We start from the raw sequence: 22,439 nt of genomic DNA on the forward strand, positions 1-22,439 counted from the left end.
TTTTTTTTATTTTTTTTATTCTGTTTTTTATAATTCAAATTTAGAGTTGCAACAATAAATATACAGGGTGCTTGAAATACACTGATATAAATATATTTCTATATATATATATATATATATATATATATATATATATATATATATATATCTACACATATATATTTTTTTTGTTTCTTTTATTTATAGATAATTATTATATGTATATTCAAAAAATGCAATTTTTACATTGCTTTTAGAGCTCTTAATAAGATGTTTTTCAAGTTTTTAGTCTTTTGAGTTTTGAAATTTGAATATGCAACTAATTTACTTTACACTTACGACACATTGATTAAAACAATCAGATTCTTTTAATTTTTAGCCATTTACAGTCATTATGAACTACTAATTTATGCTAATCTAATTGCCACTAACTTCATTGTGTGTTTTGTTTTTCGATTAATGTTTTTTTCTATGTGATTTTAATTTTTTGTAATAGATTTCATTTATAATTTCTTCTTTTAATATAATTGCCAAAAAGTTGATTTACTTCTGTTTCTGTTGTATTTCGTGAGCTTCAAGTGATTACTGCTAAAAGGTTTATGCATATTGAGCTTAGTTTCTATATAAATTGTTCTGCTTACTTCTTAAGTTGGTATTTGAATATATTTCGTTAAACATTTACATACATTTACAAAGTCAATGTGCAAAATATTTTTGCATTTATGATATTAATTTTTAGATAAATATATGGTTTTGTTGGCTGTCGTCTGTGGCTGTCATGTGTGAGTACTTACTGTAAGGAAGGAACATTTTTGTGATGCGTTTTCAATTGGAGTTCATTTTATTTGCTGCTGTTGCAGAGTTGGTTTTCTGTATGAAACAAGAGTGAACGAAATATGTAGCAAAGCTGTGTAGCTCAGTCAGTATCAGTATGCATTACCCACAATTTACTTATGAAGTTTTGGTATTAATTTTCATTTGTTGTAAATTACAGTAACATGTTTTCCACTATTCAGTATGCTGGCAAAGAAATGTTATTAATATGTGCATTGGTAACGTTTCGTAGCTCTGCGGTCAAGTTTTATGGTTGCCCTTATCTATGTGGCTTCATAATCGAATTTACGGCATGCTCTTAAATATTTAATTATAAGTTATAAGTATGGAGTTATTCGGCTTCGTTTTATTCGTAAATGGGGAAAACTGGCAAATGGCGGTCCGCCTATCATTTTTGTATGTTTAAGTAATACAATGCTTGAAGATTTAGTTTACAGTTCAAATTTTAGCTTTCAATTCGCTTTGTTTGGCAACGCTTAGCCTAGACACAAACCTCAAGGAGCTCACAATTGCACAGGATCTGGGCTTAGACGCAGCTCTCCTGCTGCGAGTACATTAATGGAGTACGGACTGTAACTATTTCGCGTGAGTAGGACTTGCCCACGCCTGAGAGGCCGGAGAGGGAGCTGCTGGGACTGGCTATGGCTGCCGTTGAGGCCAGTCCGCTGCTATTGCTCGAGACGAGCATTTGGCCGTGTGCCAGTTGCTGCTGCTGCTGTTGTTGCTGTTGCTGTTGCTGCTGATGTTGCTGGTAGGAAGGTGGCATGGGCATGTTGCCAGCTGGATGATGCTGCAACTGTTGATGCATCATTTGCATCATGGAGGCGGAGTTTTGCGGCTGCTGCTGCTGATGGTGATTATGCGGCAGCGTGTGATAGCCACCGGGATGGGAGGGCAACGTATACATTTGCACCGTGCCCGGAGACACGGTTGAGGGCGTCCCTTGCGATCCTGGCGATGAGACGCATGGCCCAAATGCCGATCCAGTCGCTGTGTCCACCTGCATGACAGCTGCAGCACCGGCCCGTGTCTTATATGCATCAATCTGTGCATATATCGTGGGCTCCTCGAAATAGTCGTACGAATGCGGCGGTGCATGCTGATGCGGATTCTGCAGTCCGCCCGCATTTGGCTTATGGCGCTGCAGCGTTGCCGTGGCCGGTATGTTGGGCAACAGCTTGCGCATACTCGATCCATGTGGCAAGGTGCCACCCATGACTGGTTGCGACTGCGACTGCGACTGCGACTGCGATTGCTGCGGCTGCTGCTGCTGCTTTTGCTTTTGCTGTTGTTGTGGCTGCTTCTGCTGTTGGATTGGCAAAACGGGTTGGCTTTTCTTGGAGGTGCTGGCGCTGTTCAACGAAAGTTCCGCATAGTGCAGCTCATCGTCCTTTAAAGCAGTTGCGTTTGTTTTAATAAAATTTAAAATTTGATATTTAGCAAACATAGAAATATTTGGACTTCTAAACTGAAATCTTAGCACAGTTTCTATGAGTCTATTCTAACCACACTCAATTTTCGCTCATCAGCTAACGTCAACTTACCTTGCTGCTCTGATAAGCGCCGCTGTCTGTTGAGCAGCTTGCGCCAACGGTAGCGCCGACGCCAGCTGTAGCGCCTGGCTTGCAGCTGATTTCCGCCTCGCTGGTTGTTGAAAGATGTCCCGATGGCGTTTGTGTTGCTGATTTTTGTTTATATTCGCCATCAACTGAATTGGAAGACGAAGCGAGAGCAGGGGAAGAGAGAAGAAAAGAGAGAACGTTGGCTTCGTAAAAAGTTTCGGCTTGTTGGTGTTGTTGCTAAGTGGCGCAAGAGGCAAAAGTTTTTGGCTCTGGCCAACTGCCGTGTGCCGCCCTCTTTTGAGGAAATCTGTTAGTGATTTTCGTTGAAGCAACGCTCAATTTTCTTTTCGGCATTTGCCATCAAATTGCTGAACGTTAGGAAAATTGATTAAATTGTTGAGCTGGTAAAGCTGCCGCTGATTTCTTGATTGCCATTAATCAAGCTAAGGACGTGTGTACTGGCCGAAATCTCCACCAACTTAAAGTTCTGCATAGCTTAAGGCGCACAGAGAGAGAGAGAGAGAGAGTGCGAGAGGGACAAAAGTGGGGCTGGCACTTGACTGCAGACACATGAGCAAACAAACACATGGAAAAGGCAGCTGAGACCAGCCTGCCAGCAATTAGCTGTCATTTAAATATTTCAACGCTGGCACAAAAATGTTGGCCCGTCTTGCCCCTCAAACACATACTTCCACCCACTCACATGCTGTTGAACATGTTTGTTTGGCTAGGCTGGCTGGCAGCCGGCTTGTTCTTAAGCCCCTTTTTATTTTGCTAACGCTCATAAATTACAGAGCCGGAGCCAACGGACGCATTTATCTTGAGGCAACCGGAAGATTGGCCGGGATTGCAATTGCACTTACCCTCGTTGTAGGGAACGACATCAGGATTCTTCTCGTCGTACATCTCCTCGGAGTGGCTCAATGGCAATGAGATCTTATCCTTAATTTGCAAATTGCCCGGACGTGAGAATTTCGCATTCGAATGTGCGAACTTCTGCTGCTGTTGATGCTTGTGCGAGCGCAGCTTCAACGCCGCAATGGTGCCAATTCCGATGCAGATCAGAGCCACCAGAATGCCCACAAAAATGCCAATAGATAGGATGGGTGTCAGCTCAAAGCTGCTAGTGCCCTGGCTGCTGCCCTTGTACGAAGTCAATGCAACTGCAAAACGTGAAAGAGAGTGAGTTAGAGACTTAAAGACAACAAAACAAAAAAAGAAAACAAAATATTAAATTGAAATAATGTTTAATTCGGATTCGTTTTAATGTCTAATTAGGCACAGCGTCGCTAAGCAACATCCCGAAACAGTTGCCCATTAATAAAACGGCTAAATGCTAATTTTTATTTCGCACTACCCGCAGAAGGGTATCTCAATTTCAGGTCTTGATATATATTAAAATATTGACAGTCTATATCTAATGACATTTAAAGTTATTAAATGTACAATGAATATTGGTTTTATTAAATATATATTCGGAAAAATAATAAATAATTAAAATCTATTCTTTAGAATCCTTTTCAAGTCGTTCAAGCAATTTGATAAGGCATGATGAAACGTTTTATCCGTAATCGACTTCATAAATTCCTACAAAAGTCAGAACACTTTTCATTCCAATTAAAATGTATTCTTTGTTTTATATCGCATTTTATACAAATTATTTCAATTTAATCAGCACTCAGAAAGGGTATTCAATGTTTCGAACTGCCAACTGGCATTTGAAATGCCCTCATCATACTTGTCCATTTTTCTTTTACACTTTTGTTGTGACTTTATGAAAAATTAAAACGACGTCTCAAGTTGTTTACCCAAAAAAAAAAAGGAAAAAATGACTTTGCCTTTACCAAGTACTACGCCCCCATAGCCCAAGCTCATTTGGCCCAGCGAATGGAAAAAGCTCGTCTAAACTTTGCTTTACGGCATTTTGCTTCAGCTAATTAGTATTACAATTTGCTTTTGCGCGGCGTTTCATTTCATACCAGGCGAAAACCTTCTAAAGACAATTCATTAATGTTAATCATTTTATATAATTTCTTCTTCATATTTTTTCGCTACTCAGGCATCTGCATAATTTCTGGCAATGTTCCTTTATTTCTTTGTGTGGCTGAGGCAAATGCAAGGCAAAAGTTTTCCTTGTAGCGCTGAGGAATTTACAATTCATTGAGCAGTTTAGCGTAATTAAATTGCAAGACGGCCCGAGAAAGAAAGCTCAAAGAAATCTCTAACTCAGCTTTAAATTCCACTTTTATACGTGCTAAATCTCATGCAAAGTTATGCAACTGTCAGGACAGTCGGAATTCGTGTCGATAAACATTTGCTAATGCGAAAAACATTAACATAAAAAATTCATAAATGCCAAATTCACGCGGCACATAAAAATGCATTAGAAATTCTGGTGTCTTTGACAACTGCCTAGCGCAACGCATGCCATTTTGGCCCATTTTCCCCTGTGCACTTGTACTCACCAGTTTGCTTCTCGACCGCCTTCAGAGTGTATCCATCCACGGGTACGGGTTCGCTGCGGCCGCGTCCATTCGCAGCATAGATATAGATACGAAATAGACGACCCGCATCCAAGCCGCTGACGCTAAACACCGCAAACTTGGCACTGATATTGGCCTGAAGGATGCCACTGTGTTGATCGTAGATTTCCATCATGAACCATTGACGCATGCCACCATCAAAACCTGCAAAAAAAGATTAGTATTTAGTGGATAGATAAAATATATATGATTAAGAATCAGATGTTAAGAAAGACCACAGTTCCATTTCTACACAATGATGTGATCATAATCATAAAAACCATTCTCATGATCTGATCGTCAATTTGGATGCTACCCTTTATACCCTTTATGACGGACAATGCTTATAGATATAAATATATTATAGAAGGAGATTGCAGACGATGACACTGTGAAACTTTTTTATCTACTCCCAGCACTCAAGTGTTTTTGATAATTTGGAATAATTATAATTTCTTGCTAATCATGGAGCCAGTTCTTTGGCATTTACAACTAAACGGCGTAATGAAATGATGAACACTTGAAAATATACCCTTTTTACTGTCTTTTGCATTATCTGTGCTAACATTTTGTCGCGCCTTCAGGCCTGCCCCTATTTTGTGTGTGGGACCCAAGTGAAGTTCACAAAAATGCTGAAAGTAATCTAAAGCTTCATTTTAAATGCCATTTAATAACACCACAAAAGAACTGGCCGCCCACTTGAGTGAGGATTTTGTGCCCCGCCCACCATTTGCAAATGTAGCACCCTTTGTCGAAATATAAGCGGCTAAAGTTGTTGCTGTCGCTGTCGCTACCGTGTTTGCTGTTGTTGTTGCTGCTACTCAAATGGTACTTCGCTCTAGACACAAAAGTCGGCTTAAAACACTTGCGAAAAATGTTAAAATATTTGGTAATAAAGGCGGCGCTTGAAAAGGTTGCTGCCACCACCCACTCAACTACAGCTGGAGTTGGTCAGCGGGGTAACGTCGAAACAGAAGGAGAAAGGGAGAGAGAGAGAGAGAGGCATAGCGAGAGAGAGAGAGAGAAAGGGGTATGCCAACTCAAGGATAAATTGTTGTGTAAAATGTTTTATATGTTGCTATGAATTTAGCCGGCATTGTTGTACTTATTTTGCCTGTCTGCTGCTGTATGTTGCTATGGGTGGTGGTGGGGGTGGGCGCAGTTGATGGTGGCTCTGAGCACAAAGGCTGCACGAAAATAGAGTCAAAAGAATGTGCTTCGCCTTTGCTTCAAAGGCCTTTGTGTGGCATCATTGTTTGTGGCCAGGGGTCGCTCGTGGCTTGGCCATAGCCATACCGAAAGCATTTTGTGCGCACTTTAAAACGTTTAGCTAATGAAATTTGCCGCAGCATCGGGCCAAGCCAAGCCAAGTCAGGCAACAACAACAAAAAACTTCATTGTAATGGGTTAATTTTATTTACTTGGACCAGGCTACAATGAAAATTGCCCAAGACGAGTGAAAATAATAAAGCAACGGCAGCAGCAACAGCAGCGGCCGCAGCGGCAGCGAGCAAAATGTTATAAACTGAAATTTTATTATATTAAACCGACGCTTGATGAGTTTGGTTAGTTGCCTCGTTGTTTTGTTTCGCTCAGAGAGCAGAAGAAAAAAGCAAAGACAGAGAACGATGCAGAGAGAGAGAGCCAGCTGAAATGGTTAGCTGAGAGGCGTCCTGGGGCAGGCAACTTGCCCTCAAGTTGTCTGTGAGCAGCAGCAGAGCGCATTCAATTGAATTCGAGGCAAGTTCACCTCATCGCCTTTTGCTGCGGCAAGTTGGCCAACTTGCGTGCTGGCTTATTAAAGTCGAAACGTCCAGCGACCGCAGCTTAAGTTGAGCTATTATAAAGAAAAAAACAAGCCAACGTAGGGGCTTCGGCTTCGCCCTGGTCTGGGCTGGGACACCACGTCATTTGCTTTAATGTTGAGTGCAATATAAAAAGTATCGTGTTTTGTTGCTGCTGCTGCTGCTGCTGAGTTGGCTGTGTTGCTCTTGTTGCTTACCAAGTTGCGTTAAAGTTTTAATGATGCTGATGACTATGATAATAATGTGCAGCCACTAAATTAGCAGGGCTGCGGGGTCCAAGCGTCTGCGAAATGTACATAAAATGCTTGAAAAGCCGACCTTAAAGCGCCGAGCTATTTGAGGCTTTAAGAAAGAACTTTAAGAAAGACTATTTATAAATCTATCTCCATAGTGAAATCTTACAAAAATATTAATAAAATGTTATAAAACTAAATTTTCCTGACTACTTAATTTAATCATGTAGCGAGCTGAGCTACGGCTTGAAGCAAGTGACATTTATGGTTAGAATGCTGTCGCGGTAGTGGAGGTATTAGCCAGGCTAAGCAGTAGGATTGTCAAGATGGCGAACAGTAATGGGGAATGTGCCATTAAGTAAGCAGTTATGCGCTTTTTGTTGCACTTTCAGCAGCCGGCTCGGTATGCTTACGCTGCTGCTGTTGTTGCTGCTTTTTATACCCTGATCCCATTAAAAATGGGAAATCAGGGTATAATGGTTTTGTGCAAATGTATGTAACAGGCAGACGGAGGCGTGGCAGACCTCATAAAGTGTATATATTCTTGATCAGGATGACAAGCCGAGTCGATTGAGCCCTGTCCGTCTGTCTGTCCGTCCGTCTGTCCGTCTGTCCGTCTGTCCGTCCGTCCGTCTGTCCGTCTGTCCGTATGTGTGAACGCGTGGATCTCAGCATTTTTTGTAGGTCCGTGTATAGCACGCGCAGGTCAAGTTTGTTTCAAATATTCGATAAATATTCGCATTTAATTGTTATCGAATAAAAACATTATTGAAATGCAGTAAATAAATTATATCTCAAAAGTCTTAAGAGCTAGAGCCTCCTAATTTTGTATTTAGTCTTATGTATATTTTATGCAATTTTGATTTTTGTTAGATTTTGGATGCCGGCTCCAAATTCCCCCAAATTCTTAGAATTTAAGTTTAGTTGGAACTAGGGCCATTATGTGAAATCGTTTGCATCTCGACCAAGCCAATAGGGTATGTAGATCATATGCTGAAAATTTCATTAAAATCTATTAAGTAAAACAGAAGTTATTAAACAAAACGCTTAGCCAATTTGCAAAAGCACATGTCAGCAGCGCCACGCGCACGCATTTTTCCTATGCGTGTGCACACATACATTCAAATGCGTGCATTCTTTTCTATTCCAAGAATTGAAATTGCGATTGAATTGTGCTGAATATTAGCTGCTACTTATGTTTAAATTTGCAACAGCTTGCTTAAGAAAGGCAGTGGTTGCGTTGGTAGAGGCGCGGCTCGTATGTAGATTGGTCCCGGTTCGAGATCAGTGGGGATGAAAAATTTTTTATTGTTTTATTTTTTTTTTAATTATGAAGTGGCGGTGTTGGTAGAGTTTGTGCACGTTGCGTAAATAATCCGGGTTCGAAGGTATCTCCTAGTCGGGCACCCCGACTAGAGCTTTCTTACTTGTTGTTGGTGGTTCTGGTATTCGCTTTGCTTCCGAGGGCCGCATAAATGCATCATAAACTCGACTCTTACAATTTCAATTTGTGAGGACATTTCTCGACTGCTGTCCTCTGTCTGGCTCCATTTGTCCGTCTGGCGCTCGACGTCTTCAGTCTGCTAATATGCAGCGCTGCGGAACTGAACTTTGAACTCGGCAGCAACAATTTGTGCTGCTTATTTTGCGCTTTGCTGGCAGTTTCTTCTGACTCACTCACTCTATCTCTCACTTTTGCATTTCCGTAGCGCATAAAATATGCGAATTGAATTTGTATTTAAAGTTTTCGCCTTTTGCATTTACTACTGTGCTGCTGCTGCTGCTGCTTTTCCATTTACTTTTACTACCAGCAAGTTGCATAACAAGCCAAAACATTTTGTATGTACAAATTTGTACTTAACTCCAGTCTGTCTCTGTTGCTGGATCCACTAGAAGTACTGTGTGCAACTACTTCATCATTTTATGCTTTGGCTATATTTATTTCAGCTGCTTTGGTTTTTGGAACTTAGCAACTTTTCCCAGGCATTCTCTTTTCTAGCATCAACTGCAATCTGCTCTTATTTCAAAACATTTTCTGTGTGGATCTCTCAGCGTGTTGCCTTCTCTAGCTTTATGCTTTCATTGCATTTTTATTATTCTGTTCTATCTCGAAGGAAGTTTCACACACACACACATACACCCCGAGGCACAAACTCGCATTCTCATTCGCATTGGCTGCTGCCAAAGTGCACTTAAGTTGCTCATGTATTTTAAATGAGTCTAAAAAGCGCTGCAGGAAACACAACAACTTGCTCATACACATGTACCATGCTTTTCGCAATGCTGCTCAAACTCTCTTCTGGTCATTTAACTGGCCGTGCAGCACACTGCTTGATTTGTGGCTAACATATTTTTACCTCATACACACATACATATATAAATAAATAAATATATATATATGTATATATATGTATATACATTGTGTATGGACTTCGGTTTTTCGACTATTGATTGGCTCATCAGCAATTATAAAAGCTGGCAAATTGGCTGGCATTTCTGGGCTGCCTTTGAGTTCTGGCTGTGTTCTCACCTTCGAGGCAATAGACCTCCAATGAATCGGACGTTTGATTGACCACGGTGCAATTGGTGGGAGCTTCCGGCTTTCCCGCGGCTATCAAATGGAATACGCAGGGCTCCTTTTGTTGGCCCACATTGTTGTCCGCCCAGCACATGATGGTGCCAAAGTCCATTTCCTGCAGGAAACAATTAAAAAGAGAAAAATTGTTATAGCGCATACAAAGGGATTTATAATATGGCTTTAAAGGCAATTAATTAAATTATAACGCTCTACTTTCTCAATTTTTAGTTAATTAATCTACCTTTTTGATATTTGCAGTTGCTCTCAGCAGTTAATTGCTATATGGGTTGATGTTGCATTATGCAATTGTATTATAAACCCCCATTATATAATAAATAAAATACACAACAATGTCGTTAAAGTTGCGTCCTGTTCTGCATTGTGGTCCGGCGGCGTATACGTAATGTGCTTGTCAAGCCGCCTGATTGATCACAGCTGTCAATAAGTCTTTCATTAATATAATTTCATGTCAATGAAAGCGCGCACACACACAGAGCCGGTAACTCTAAGCTAAGAGTGTGGGCAGTATCTACTGGCTAAGAAGAAGAAGAAGAAGAGGATAGGAAAGTTTTCCCAACTTGGCCGTAAAAACAAATGAAGCATTTTGTGGCTGGCTATTTGGGTACATATTTCTTCGTGTCAGTGATTGGCGGGGCCCACAAGGAAACTATGTTAACATGGCTATAATGTATGCCATGTGTTTGGCTATGTTGAACCTGATAAGTGGCCACGCCCTGCGGGCCCATTGTTGATTCTTTGCGTGTGTTTGTGTTGTGTCAAATGTTGTGCTAATGAAATCCTCCAACCATATTACGGTCAAATGAACAACAACATTCAAGACGATTGATTTGTTTGCACAGAAACAGACACATAGACCCTCATACATGGATAGCAGCTTGCCTTGGCAGGTTCTATTTACCTTGGGAATTGTTAGCTGGAAAAATAAACGCACTTAATCAGCACTGGGCGTCTTGAACTCATTAAAAATTAAAATCACTTTCCTCAGCGTCCAGCACGCTTCAAAATGTCAACTCAAATTGCAGCTTATTTATCAGTCGGAGGGTGCATTTATATTTTATACCCCGGGCCTCAGCTCTCCGGAAAATTCAGAAGCAGGCGCTCTTGCCATTTTAATTGGGGCAAAGGAATGGGGGCAGTCGAATAAAAAGAAAAGTTCAAAGTTTTCTTTAATTTAAGCACTGAGAAAAGCTTGACGAAAATGAAAAGCCACTGGTAAACTTGCAGGAGAACTTCAAGAAACTAAAACAGATTCGTTTATAGCGGTCAAAAGTACAAATTTATTAATGGACTGCAGTAAACCTTTAAATGAAAATGTTAAACATGGCTTTAAGACGAAAGCAATTTCAGCTATTAATTGAAGGTAAATTTTAGCTCGTTAAAAAATATGTAAGGTTTAATTTACTATTAAATAATGTCTCTCACTAACAGGAGCAACCGAATGTTTGAAAATTAAAGAGAGACAGTGCTGAAAGGAATTTTATGTCTCATATGAACACTGTGTTTATGTCAGGTGCATTCAGAGTATTTATGCAAATTTATGATAAATTTATGAAAATGAAAAGAAGCATATACGAGTTTATATATAAATATATATGGAATTTATATGACATGCAGTTGTATTGTGCTGTATAAAAGTGTGATCACAAAGGCGGCAACTAGGCAGCTGCCAACACTGCGCATCAACACCTACACAGCTGTGTACAAGTGTGTGTAACCGCAGGCAACACACAACCCGAGACAGATACATATGCTGCATGTTAAGCACTAACAAATTTGCAATATACAAATTGCATACACAAATTGTAAGAAAATACAAGAGAGAATAATGCAAGCTATAAAGCGTAGCATATTTTTTGGGGCTGCTAAGTTGATGCTTGATAAATTTAGAGCCAATGAGAATTTCGACTGCATAGCACACGCTTTCCAGCTCGTTTGTGCGTGTGTATATTGCAAATTTATGCCCAACTATGTGCATATATTATTTTATTATCATTATTCTCAGTTGTTTATATTATTTTAATGTTGCCGCAGCTAAACGTAAATATTATTACAGTTGTACAGCGCTCAGCCAGCAGACACACCCTATCTAAATCATTGCTGGAAACTAGACAAACACGCGTACGCTGTCGGTTGTACACACGCCCATTCAATTTGGCTTTAAGGCAGAGTCTGTGATTTTTTGCCTATCTTTGGCCTGCACTTTTATTGCATTCTTGTCTAGTGCTGACAGCCCGAAAAATAAATGTTATTGTTTATGTATTTTAATTAAAATTTGAACATTTCAGTGACATTTTAATGAGTTTTCTGGCCAGCCATGCTGTGTGCGAAATTTTCGACAAATTTTCTGAGCTATTTTCATATCGTATGAGTGTGTGTGTGCAGCGGCAAATGTCTAGGAAGACCCAGGCACAACTACTCACACATGCAAAATAGACAAACTGAGAGAGAAAAAGAAAAATATAGAGTGGGAGGGAGAGGGCCAAAGAGATTGCAAGAGTCAAGCATGAGCTGAGTGATGGAGTGGGAAATGCCAAAGCATGGCGCAAAATTAATGAGCTGTTGGCTGCTGCCTGCCTTTGAGCAAATCACACACAGAAAAAAAAGGAAATATATTTGCGAAAAAAAAAGAAAATAAAAGAAAATCAGCCCAAAGGACAACAAGGACAGCGACGAAGCTTGAGCTGTGGTTGCGGAAACCGGAAACAGCATATATGACAACAGAACGGAAGGGATTTTTCATATTCAATTGAGCTAAATGATTTATGTCTGTATGTGTGTATGTGTGTGTGCCTTTGACTGACTGCTTCTTCTGTTTGTGTTTGGTACAATCAACGCCGGGCAACTGTCTGTGAACGGAACTCATTTGAATACCGTTTGACTAGCGAAATATTTCTTTTGGCAACTAGCAGCCCGAGCATACTAAATTCGAAATACCATAAACTACCTAAATATCAGGGAGTGTAATGTTATTCAGCACTTTAAGGTGGCCCATCCAAAGAATTACAATTAGTTTTAATTTCTAAGTACTTTTGTGTTTCAGTTGGTCTTGTTGCTTCTCTCACAATCAATTCGCTATATCCAACAAGAAGAAGCAGAGAACTGAACTTGGCTGACTGATAATCATGACGATAAAGGCACTGTCACTTTGAGAACTGGACTGAATTCTCTCTGAATTCTACTCTCGTTAAGTTCACAGTAGATCTATATGATCTCACTACAAGTGGGCATAACTAGCCAGCAACCATGCTTAACTCTGATTTCGAGATAGCCTTGAGCTAACCTAATTGTCAGTGCTCTGATTGCAATTCAGATTTCTTTTTGTTTTGGCACCCCATCGGACTGAGCCAAGGCATAATAGTAGCAGTAGCTGCTCGACTGCAGACGGCCAAAAAAACACTTGTATTCGCATTTGGGTATCAGGCGCTTTCGGTTACAATTTGTTGCCATTGAAGGAAGGCTGCTCATTGATAGCCAATTTGGCTGTTCAAATGGCAGGGTGGCAGCAAAGTGCAAAACGTCAAAATGCAATCGCCGTTGCCAATCGACAATTGCCATCACAATGGGTCATATCGATGACGCTAACGTTGTCCATTTTGAACGGAAATGTTGGCCAATTGTCAGTCATGTGGAGGCAAAGAGTGTTCGCAATGCGGTGAGTTGATTGCTTTCGACTTTTGTTGTCTCTCAACTATACTGCTGATTGCCATTTAAGCAAAAGTGGCAATGGCTTTAATATCATGAACTAATCTGTGGCCTTTGCAGTTGCTGCTGCTATTGGCATCGATATTAATTAGAAAGCTGTACTAATAGAATTTTTAATTAAAAATTGTTCAGACCCCATGGCCAAACCCCAGCTACCGCCATCCACAGTTTACTGGTTGTGTGCTAGTGTTGGCTTTGCATTTTGTTTGACAGCATGACACGCACACGAGCCACAACAACAACATGACATCGTCTGCTGCCTATTAATTAAAATTTTAGCATTTAATTGAACGCCACGCGTTGGCCTTTTCGTCTACAATTTGGCCAAATTTCAAAAATGTCAATAACAATTTCACAGCGACGAACACGTAAAATTCAATTGTAAAGTAAGCGAAAAATCAAAGCTGAAAGACAAGTATCGATCAGAGCGTACACATCGCCCACGCTTAAATCGACCATAAAAACACACACGCAGACAGTTGGCTGTTCCCATGCTTAGAATGAAAGTACATGCTGCTCTGTCATTTTCGTGATGCAAACGGAACACAAATTAGACACAGGCACAAATTAACAATGGTTAAGGGCACTGTCAGTCATTCTGACTTAGGGTCAAACATATTGGTCGTATATATATTTCAATATCTGTTACATTATGCTTATCAATGTGCACTTACCTTAACCGGCGTATAGGTGAGCGTGGAACCCTGCGCCGAATGGGGCCGGAAGCCGCTTTGAGGCATATCGAAGGTCTCCGCGGTGTTGTTGAAGGACCACTTGAAGTTCTCGGGTGGCGGAAAGGCGTCTACTTCGCACACGATTTCAGCTGATTCGCTGCGGGCCACGCCATAGATTTTCTTTTGATCAGGCCGGCAAATTGGTTTATCTACAGAGAGAGAGAGAGAGAGAGAAAGCATGAGATAAAGCAAAAGTTAGAAACTTTGATGTTTGTCAAGTGCATTTTGCTGTTCGTCGGCGGCCACTGCTGCCAATCAATAATCGCATTGCTTTGCCAAACTTAATGCAATAAAGCCCAAGCAGTTCGAGTGCACATTCTACAGTTGGAGAGCTTGACGGGGCTTTTTGTTTTTGCATGCTACGCCTCTGCCCCGCCCGCTTCAATGCCCCTAGGCCATTCCCAAAAACCGCACTCAAATCCTAAGTAGAAAAGTTTGCCAGCACAAAAAGCAGTAAGGATAGAGACTCCCTTTGCATCCCATGCAGACTGTGCATGCGAGCTGCCATGTTGCCCATTAAAGCAACTCACTAAACAGAGTCCGACACAGCAACAGAAAGAAAGCAAAGCGAGGCGCAACAGAAAGCTGCACAAACGTTAACAGAAAGAAAAACTTGGCCGAAACGAAAGTTTTGAGCCTTCAACGAAGCAGCTACAAAAATTCAATTTCTTCTAATCCTTGGGCAAGCAAAGCTTCAGCTGCAGCTGCATTGAGCACTGCGATTGCACAATTTATAGCACAATTTGACAACTCGCAATACTGTTCGAGTTTTTGTTGATGTTGCTGTTGTTGTCGTAAAAACTAAAGCTAGAATCCAGCTGTAAACAAATTTCCATTTAACAGTGTCAAGTAGAAGTCCAAGCGGCAGGCATTGGGTAACAAATTGGGTTTTTGACTGTGGCTATTCCAATCCACAATGGAACGAAGCGGTGTGCAGCCACACTTTGGGTGACGAAAAACGATGCACCACCAGAGACAATTGCGGAAAAGAGGATCAGCGGGGCCTCACTTAAAACAAAGGCAAGAATGAAAAAACAGCAAATAAGAAGAAAAACCAACTCTCGACATAGTGGTGCAGATTAAATACCCTTGCAAGTACGTTGGCACAAGCTCAACTTCATTTTGTGCTCCACTATACTATACTGCGAAGTACCTCAGCTAAATAAACTCGCAGGCTTTTATCCGTTAAGCTTGCTATATTGATAAAATATATCCATATATAAATTGGATTTGACTATAGAAATGGACTTTACAAACTTCGTTATAGAATTAAGGCACTTGCAAGAAAGAGTACAGAACTATAGAAGAGTTAACAAAATAGCCACAGTGAAAACACAATAAGAGGAAATGGAGCACGAAACAAAAGCAAAGCATAACAACAAAATTGAGCAGGGAGTAAGTTTCTGTGTTCAGAATTGCTGAAAAAAGAAAAATAATTAACGGGAGGCGTCTTTCCTGTTTTTAATTGCAAGTTCATCACCTTCAACAATCAAATTGTGCAGAAAATTCTAGTTGCGGATTAAATCTGATGATTGAGGGCAACGAAGAAGCTATGTAATAAATTATAAGAGCTGGTATGTGACCAAAGCAGATGCACAATTATAAATTTCATTTATATAGATTTTGAAACCATTGAACAAATTTTATTATTTAAACACAGCCTTTTGAAACAAGTTGAATATTTCGAAATTAAATTCTAAAAAAACGTTGAAGCCCTTGCAAGTTTTGAATAAAATACAAAGATTGACACAAATCTGTTAGCTCATGTAAAGGCTTTCCGTATTGTGGGCTGACTGATAGGAAGGAAAAGGAAATACGGCCATTCAATGAGAAAATAACTGAATGTGAACAAAAAGCGGGAAGCCAGGCAAAAGGCTTTTTGTTGGCTAAGGAGCGTGCTTGGCAAGCACTCCCTAGTCAGCTAGCTGGTTGGTTGGTTGGCTGGGCCAGGGGAAGTTTTGGTTATTGTATTCTAGTTAAAAGAAATCAGAGTTGGCAGCCGCAATAGTGAGCACGAGCTAGGCCAAGATGGTTAGGTTAAAAGCAAAACCGAACTCGAATCAGCTTCAGTTACGGATGCAGTTGCAGTTGAACACAAAAGGCCAACAATATAAAAGGCATTCGAGTGGGACACAATAACGGGGGCGTATACGCAATAAAACTGCAAGAAGTCCGCACGAGCAAACAATTCACCACTCGCCCGCTCAACCATCCAACCACTCGACTACTCAATAATGCTACCTTTTTGTGTGTCAAAGGTTCTTACCAAAAGCCTAAATAGTGCAGCGTCCTTTCCTGCTGCCGCGCCACATGGCAGCACCCTGCCAATATTGTAAACGGCAACAGTAGCAGCATACAAACGGGATTCAATTTAATAGCCAGCTGGCATTTAAGAGCTGTGAATGTTTGTTAATGGCTCAAATCGTACGTTTAGCCAAGTGCTGAAAGAATGATGGTACAGCGCAACCATTCAGAGCGTATTTTTTATGACCCCAGCCACAATAACAATGCCACCAGAACCATGCAAATCGAGGCACACACATGTCAAATGTGGGCCAAGCTTAAAATGTTGCGCATACGCAGCATTGCACAAAGCTATAACTTTTGGCTTGCTTTTCTTCTCCTTCCCTCCTTTCGTTTCAAAGTGCTAAATAAAACTCAACACGTGCCCCATAAAGCTTGACATGCAATTGTCGAGAACAAGCACAACGTTTTATATACTCGCAATCAATTCAACGAAATCCTAAATAAATGAAACGCAGTTAGAGCACAATGCGTTTTCTACTCTTGCTGCTCACATAATTTAAGGTCTAGCAAATCTATTGAGCTCTTGTACTTACACATCACTTTCAGCTCGACTATGTTCGAATCGCCGTCGCCCTCAACGTTGGAGGCGGTGCACGTGTAGTTCCCAGCCTGGTGACGGGTGACGCCCTGCAGCGCCAGATCTCCGCTGCTCACAATGACACCAGCCCGCTGATTATGCTGAATGATTTGGTGCTGCAAACGAAAGGTGAATTTGAAATGATCATTAGTCGCACGTCATCAACAAGTTATTCATATTGATTGTTAGGTTCATATTTGTGCTAATCAGCACTTTCTTTTGTTTCTGTCTGTCAGTCAAACACAAGAAAGCAGAATAGAATAGAGATAAGTATCGAACAAGTCAATTAGGGGCCTTACGTATAAGCAACGGTCCATTGCCGTTGCGGAGCTTTAAGCAGCTTAATTAAAAATTTGTCAGCCCATCAAGACCGAAGCCAATGCAAATTTGTAATTCTACTTAATTAAATTTAAATTTGTTGTATGGTTTCTGATTATGCAATCAAATTTATATTTATGGTATAGCTATTAAAAACTGATCAATGGTTTCAACTTAAAAATTATACAAAAACAAAATTGAATCTTTGCTGAAAAGTTAATTTACAACCGAAAATAAATGTTTTTTAAATCCCAATTTCTCATTTCATTTTTATTATATTGCTATACATTTTGAATCGATTTTTCAGCAATGCCATATAAATTATTAGTGCTTCGCAAATCTCCTCCAATTGGAAAAAAAATTGCTATTCTGGTCAAGCCTGCCTCTTGGGCAGAAGGTCAGCGGAACATTCATTTATTACAGAACCTAACCCTCTAAAAATTTGGCGCGCCGTCATACGCGAGTTGCTTCATTAGAGTATTGGACGTCAGTGTGTGAGACGTGTTTGGCATTTGAAAATCACCCAATATTTACTTAAATTTCACACACATGTACTGAGACACTTGACCTGTATGTGCTACTCATATATAAGTATAGAACGCTGGCAGCTGAGGGGCCACGCCTATTACTGATGTTGGTTTGGCGCTCCCAATGCGCTGGCACTCGGCAAGATTTTGACGCATTTCCCCAGAGCCTTGTGCCATTTAGCAGCAAAACAAATTCGCACTTTCGCCTCGCACAACAACACCAAGAACAATGGCAACAAAAGCAATAACAGCATTGAAATAAATAAAAATGTGTGTATAAATTGTCGACAAAAGTCAAAATGGCAGACCAACAAACGGCAAGGCGAACAATGCCAGTGTGACCTTAGCATACACACACACAAATACACATAGGTATGTGTAAGCATAAGTAGAATGTGGTACAAATACATTTGAGAATGTGTGCAAATAGCATACAATAAGCGCTGGCAAACAATGCAATGTGGCAACACTTTAATAATAGTGTTGCCTACTTTTCGGAGAGCTGGGCCACAGCTTTGATTCCAATGAATGTGCCAGTAGGTGTATGTGTGTGTGTGTATTTATGCTTGGTCGCGTGCTTTGTCTGACCGGTTGTCTGACTGTTTGACACAGGCCAAACAATGGCATTGGCAGTGGAGACACAATGCATCATAGTGGATCAGCCAGATTGCTCAGTCCGTCAGACTACACAATGCTGCCACAGTATATATACATAAATTTGATATTATATTTTTACATATATATATATTCTTGTAAGCTTGTATAACTGATAGGTTGGATAATTGTTCTCGTTCTTTACGTTACAGCCAACCGGTCGTATACTTAATATTTATTTTAAAAACCCGCCATTTAAAGTCCAAGCTCTCAGCGACCAGTGCTGGCCCTAAGCAGACAAATACACTCAGAACTAGTCATGGCCTTAAAGCCTGCTTAGCGCTCATACCCGCTTGAACCCTATTCGCACTGCTCCCGCGGGGCTCACTTAAATAGCCCCCAAGACGTTGGCTGCCATTTGTTGGCGCGTTTTATCAACGACTGCTGTTGTTATTCTTGTTGTTGCTGTTGTCATAAAACAAATAAAAATGTCGCCAGGCACACAAAAGTAAATAAAGTTCAAGGTTGTCACACAGAAAACAAACAAAGCGAAAGAGAAAAAAATAAAATAAAAGTGAATAAGTAAACAAATAAAAAAAGTGGATTCTACTACATTCCGTCTCAGTTGAGGATTATTTCAATAGTTGAAGGCACATCCTCAGCAGCTTTTCCGCACTGGCTTTTCCGTTCTGCTCAGTTTGCTGCTAGCCGCACAACCCTTTTTGCCAGCTGCCCCTCTACTCCTCATTGCTAATGACACATTTTATGCGCTGCCATTTTATTTGTCTGTCTGCAGAGACAAGCGCCTTGACATGTTTGTGTTTGCCTGGCATTCGCTTCTTCTGCTGCCGCTTCTACGTCTACAATAAATACCCAATTAGTGTTGACCATTTACTTAATGGCCAGGCTGATTGCGTTGGCTTCTACGACTTTGACAACATTTTCCTTGCCTTCGCATCAGCTACACATCTGTTAGCGTTTGAACTAGATTCATTGCACATTTCACTCCATTCAAAATTCACAAAACACTCTCAACATATGTATTGAATTTTAATTGGATTTTGAATTTAGCAAATTCTTTTATAGCTAAAAAATTGTATCTATTATAAATAGACAATTTATTTGGCTCACACACATTAGCTTGATATTTGTTTTACTTTGTATATTTTCTCTTTACTCATTGAGCGTTAAATACTTCCTGTAGCTAAAAATGCTTTGCCTGCCAGTATGAATTAGAATGTTGCCTGGTGCCTCTCTAATCAAATTTTCCGTTTTTATTTGCTATTTCAGCACTTCCATTTGCACAAATAACTCACTTACCCACACTCACACACACATAAAGACGCGTTCGTATGTGCTCGGAGGTTAAATAACTTTTACTGCCAGAAGCTTGCAGGAGTCGGCTCTTGCGTTTTTACCCTCCACACAACGATTGCTGGTCGGTTGCGCTGGCAGCGTCTTCGATCAAAGTTGTTGCCAGTTTCTTAATGAGCATGCAAAAGTTTACCGCACACACACACACGCACATAGATACGCACCACATAAAGTCAAAGAGGTAAAAGTTTTGCTTCAAGTTTAATAAAACTAATTGTTAATTTAATTTGCCAGCTCATCGTTAATTGTTGGCATGCATAATTGAATAATAACTGGCAAAGACAAAGCGACAGCAACAACAATTTAACACAGTTGTCCTCTGACATTGTTTACACACACACACACATACGCACACACATATTACAGCTATATATATGTTTGGCTGAAAGCTTAACAATTTCATAGTTAACGTTGCGCAAAATAACTTGTGGTTGAAGACATTTGATTAAGCAAATTGCATTCAATGCAAAATGATAAATTGAATAGCATAATCCATCTAGTTTATTATTGAGGAAAGTCTGTTAGCTGTCGGTCAATGAACACAAAATAATAGCACTCAAATTTTTTTAGGTTTATTTTAATTGCATTGAAATTGTTGTGTTCAATTTAGCAATTGACATGTCTGCACTTAGCTTGCATTTGACTTTCGCTCTGTCTTGGTTTTCTGCTTTTGTTCTTGTCTAGTGATAACACTAACTGAACGTCGGTTTGCCTTGAACTCATTACGCATACGCCATGTGTGCTCGACTCAACCAAGCGTACACATAAAGAAACTGAATGCATGGCCAATTGTATCTAGCCACTTTTTGAGTCTCTCCCTCTCGGGATCTGTCTCTACCACTCTACGTCCCCGTTCCCTCATTTCCATTTCATTTCCGTTTGCGCTTTTTGCTTCGCACTCAGCTTTTATTGTTATGACGTTGAGCAAGTCAATTGGCTGGCAACTAACTAACTAACTGTTTAGTTTTCTTGTTAGCCTTGTCAACAGAGACATGAGCTGCAATTTGCATGTGCGTTCTCTTATTTTCTCTCTCTCCCTGACTGCCTTGCTGCGCGCATTTATGTCGTGTAAGCCTTTTAAAAACATGTGTAAGGAATACAATTTTTTTGTATCTTAAATTTACAAATATGAAATAGCATAAAAGTCTGATAAAAAGTTTCTAGACGATATTAATTTCTTGTATTTAAATATAGCTTTGAATCTTCTTTTTTTGGCCACACACTTTTAATGTCCTGAGTATTTGCGTAATATATTTGTTGCCTTGTTCAAGCATTGATTGACAGACATAAATATATATTTTTTTGGACTATTTCTGTTGTGCTTTGCCAACTTTGTTGTTGTATTGCTCTTTAGCTATATATTGTGCACTTATAGATGCTCTTCCATCTCTTTTCATTATTCATCTGTTGTCTCCCTTTGCTGGCTGAACTTTAAGCCTATGGTACATTTGTGTTGGCTGCTTTTGTGTGCTGCCTATGGCCCACTGAAAACTTTTTGGCCGAGTCCTTGTTCTTGTTTATTTATTATAATCATTTGGCAAAGTTATGCCTGATTGTTGTTGCTGTTGTTGTTGCCTTCGATGTTGTTTGCCACGTACTCAGCTGTGTTGTCGTTGGTTTTTGTTGCTGCTGTGCCATCTAATGAATTCAATTAGCATTCATATTATTCATACACTTGATTCACTTGCTGTGACTCGAGCACATTGAATATTATTTATTTGCTTGTTGTTCAAGTTGTTCTTGCACTTGCTCGCTATCTATTGTCTTTACTTATGCCAGCCTGCTAAAGTTTTTGTTGAGTACTTATTAAACTAATAAACAAATGATTTGCCACGCAAACTTTTGCACATTTGGGGGCACTTGAAGAGGAACTTGAGCTGCAATCGACTGGGCCACTTGACTCGATTGCCTTAAAATAATTGGCCAATAATTCAGTAAAAATGCTCACTTAATTTTGGTTTCATTATAATTTAGTGGCGGTCTGCCCTTTACAGACCATACAAACACGCTCACACACACAGATACATAGGCACTCACACACTCGCATTGATGGCACGCCAATGCCAGGGGAATTGCCGGAAGTACAAGCCTCGTTTCCGTATCCACAATTGTCTCAAGCCACTTGAAGAGCACTTGAAGGTCAATCTATTCAGCCCATATTTTGGGCTGGTACAAATGAGTTGCACAAATGACATGAATACATAAACAAACCGTTTCTTAAAAATTTCACGGAGCTGCATTTACAAATAGTTCTTACTTTCATATGCTCCCCTTTTTTTTGTGCTTCCCTCAGTCGATAAGTCTTGATAAATCTTTGGATTTGAAAAGAGTTTTTGCTACTTACATTATGCTTCCAGACGACTTTATAAGCAGCAGGATTTGCATGCACTTTACATTCGAAATAAACATCATCGCCTTCCTCGATATCCTCCGGATTTAGATTTGAGCCCAGGTCCAGTTGCAAGGTGGGTATAACTGCAATAGAAGAAAGCAATATGAATACAGCCATGACCAACTGACTCTTAATATATGTATATACATCTTCATAGCTACATTTGCATTTTACTTATGTGTGTAGTTTTTTATGTGCTTGGTCTTGAGTCAGCCTATCAACTGCAATTTGCTGTTGTTTTACTTTGAGCCAAGTTTAGCACAGTCAAAAAAATAAGCAAGCGTTGAGAATGGAAGAAATGCGCAAAGGAAAACTCAGAAGCGGACAACAAAAAAAAGAGAAATGGGGTTAATCTGCGCTTATCTGTGATTAGTGTCGCT

The 22,439-nt window shown here is 40.1% G+C and overlaps 1 protein-coding gene across 1 annotated transcript in view; it reads right to left on the reverse strand.

The window, feature by feature from the left end:
- Positions 1-693: 693 nt before the first annotated feature.
- Positions 694-22,439, reverse strand: part of LOC111600267 — a 60,678-nt gene continuing 38,932 nt past the window's right edge. Inside the window, exons 9-16 of the mRNA XM_023316315.2 lie at positions 22,012-22,142; positions 16,811-16,970; positions 13,911-14,119; positions 9,466-9,628; positions 4,841-5,062; positions 3,239-3,538; positions 2,358-2,521; positions 694-2,203 (exon numbers count right to left, since the gene is read on the reverse strand). Of these exons, the coding sequence (XP_023172083.2) occupies positions 1,340-2,203; positions 2,358-2,521; positions 3,239-3,538; positions 4,841-5,062; positions 9,466-9,628; positions 13,911-14,119; positions 16,811-16,970; positions 22,012-22,142 (2,213 nt within the window). The 3' untranslated portion in view covers positions 694-1,339. The remainder of the gene's footprint in view (positions 2,204-2,357; positions 2,522-3,238; positions 3,539-4,840; positions 5,063-9,465; positions 9,629-13,910; positions 14,120-16,810; positions 16,971-22,011; positions 22,143-22,439) is intronic.

This window comes from Drosophila hydei, unplaced genomic scaffold (assembly GCF_003285905.1).
Source record: "Drosophila hydei strain 15085-1641.00,03,60 unplaced genomic scaffold, DhydRS2 tig00000063-arrow-pilon, whole genome shotgun sequence".
In the NCBI taxonomy this organism is placed as follows: Eukaryota; Metazoa; Arthropoda; class Insecta; order Diptera; family Drosophilidae; genus Drosophila; species Drosophila hydei.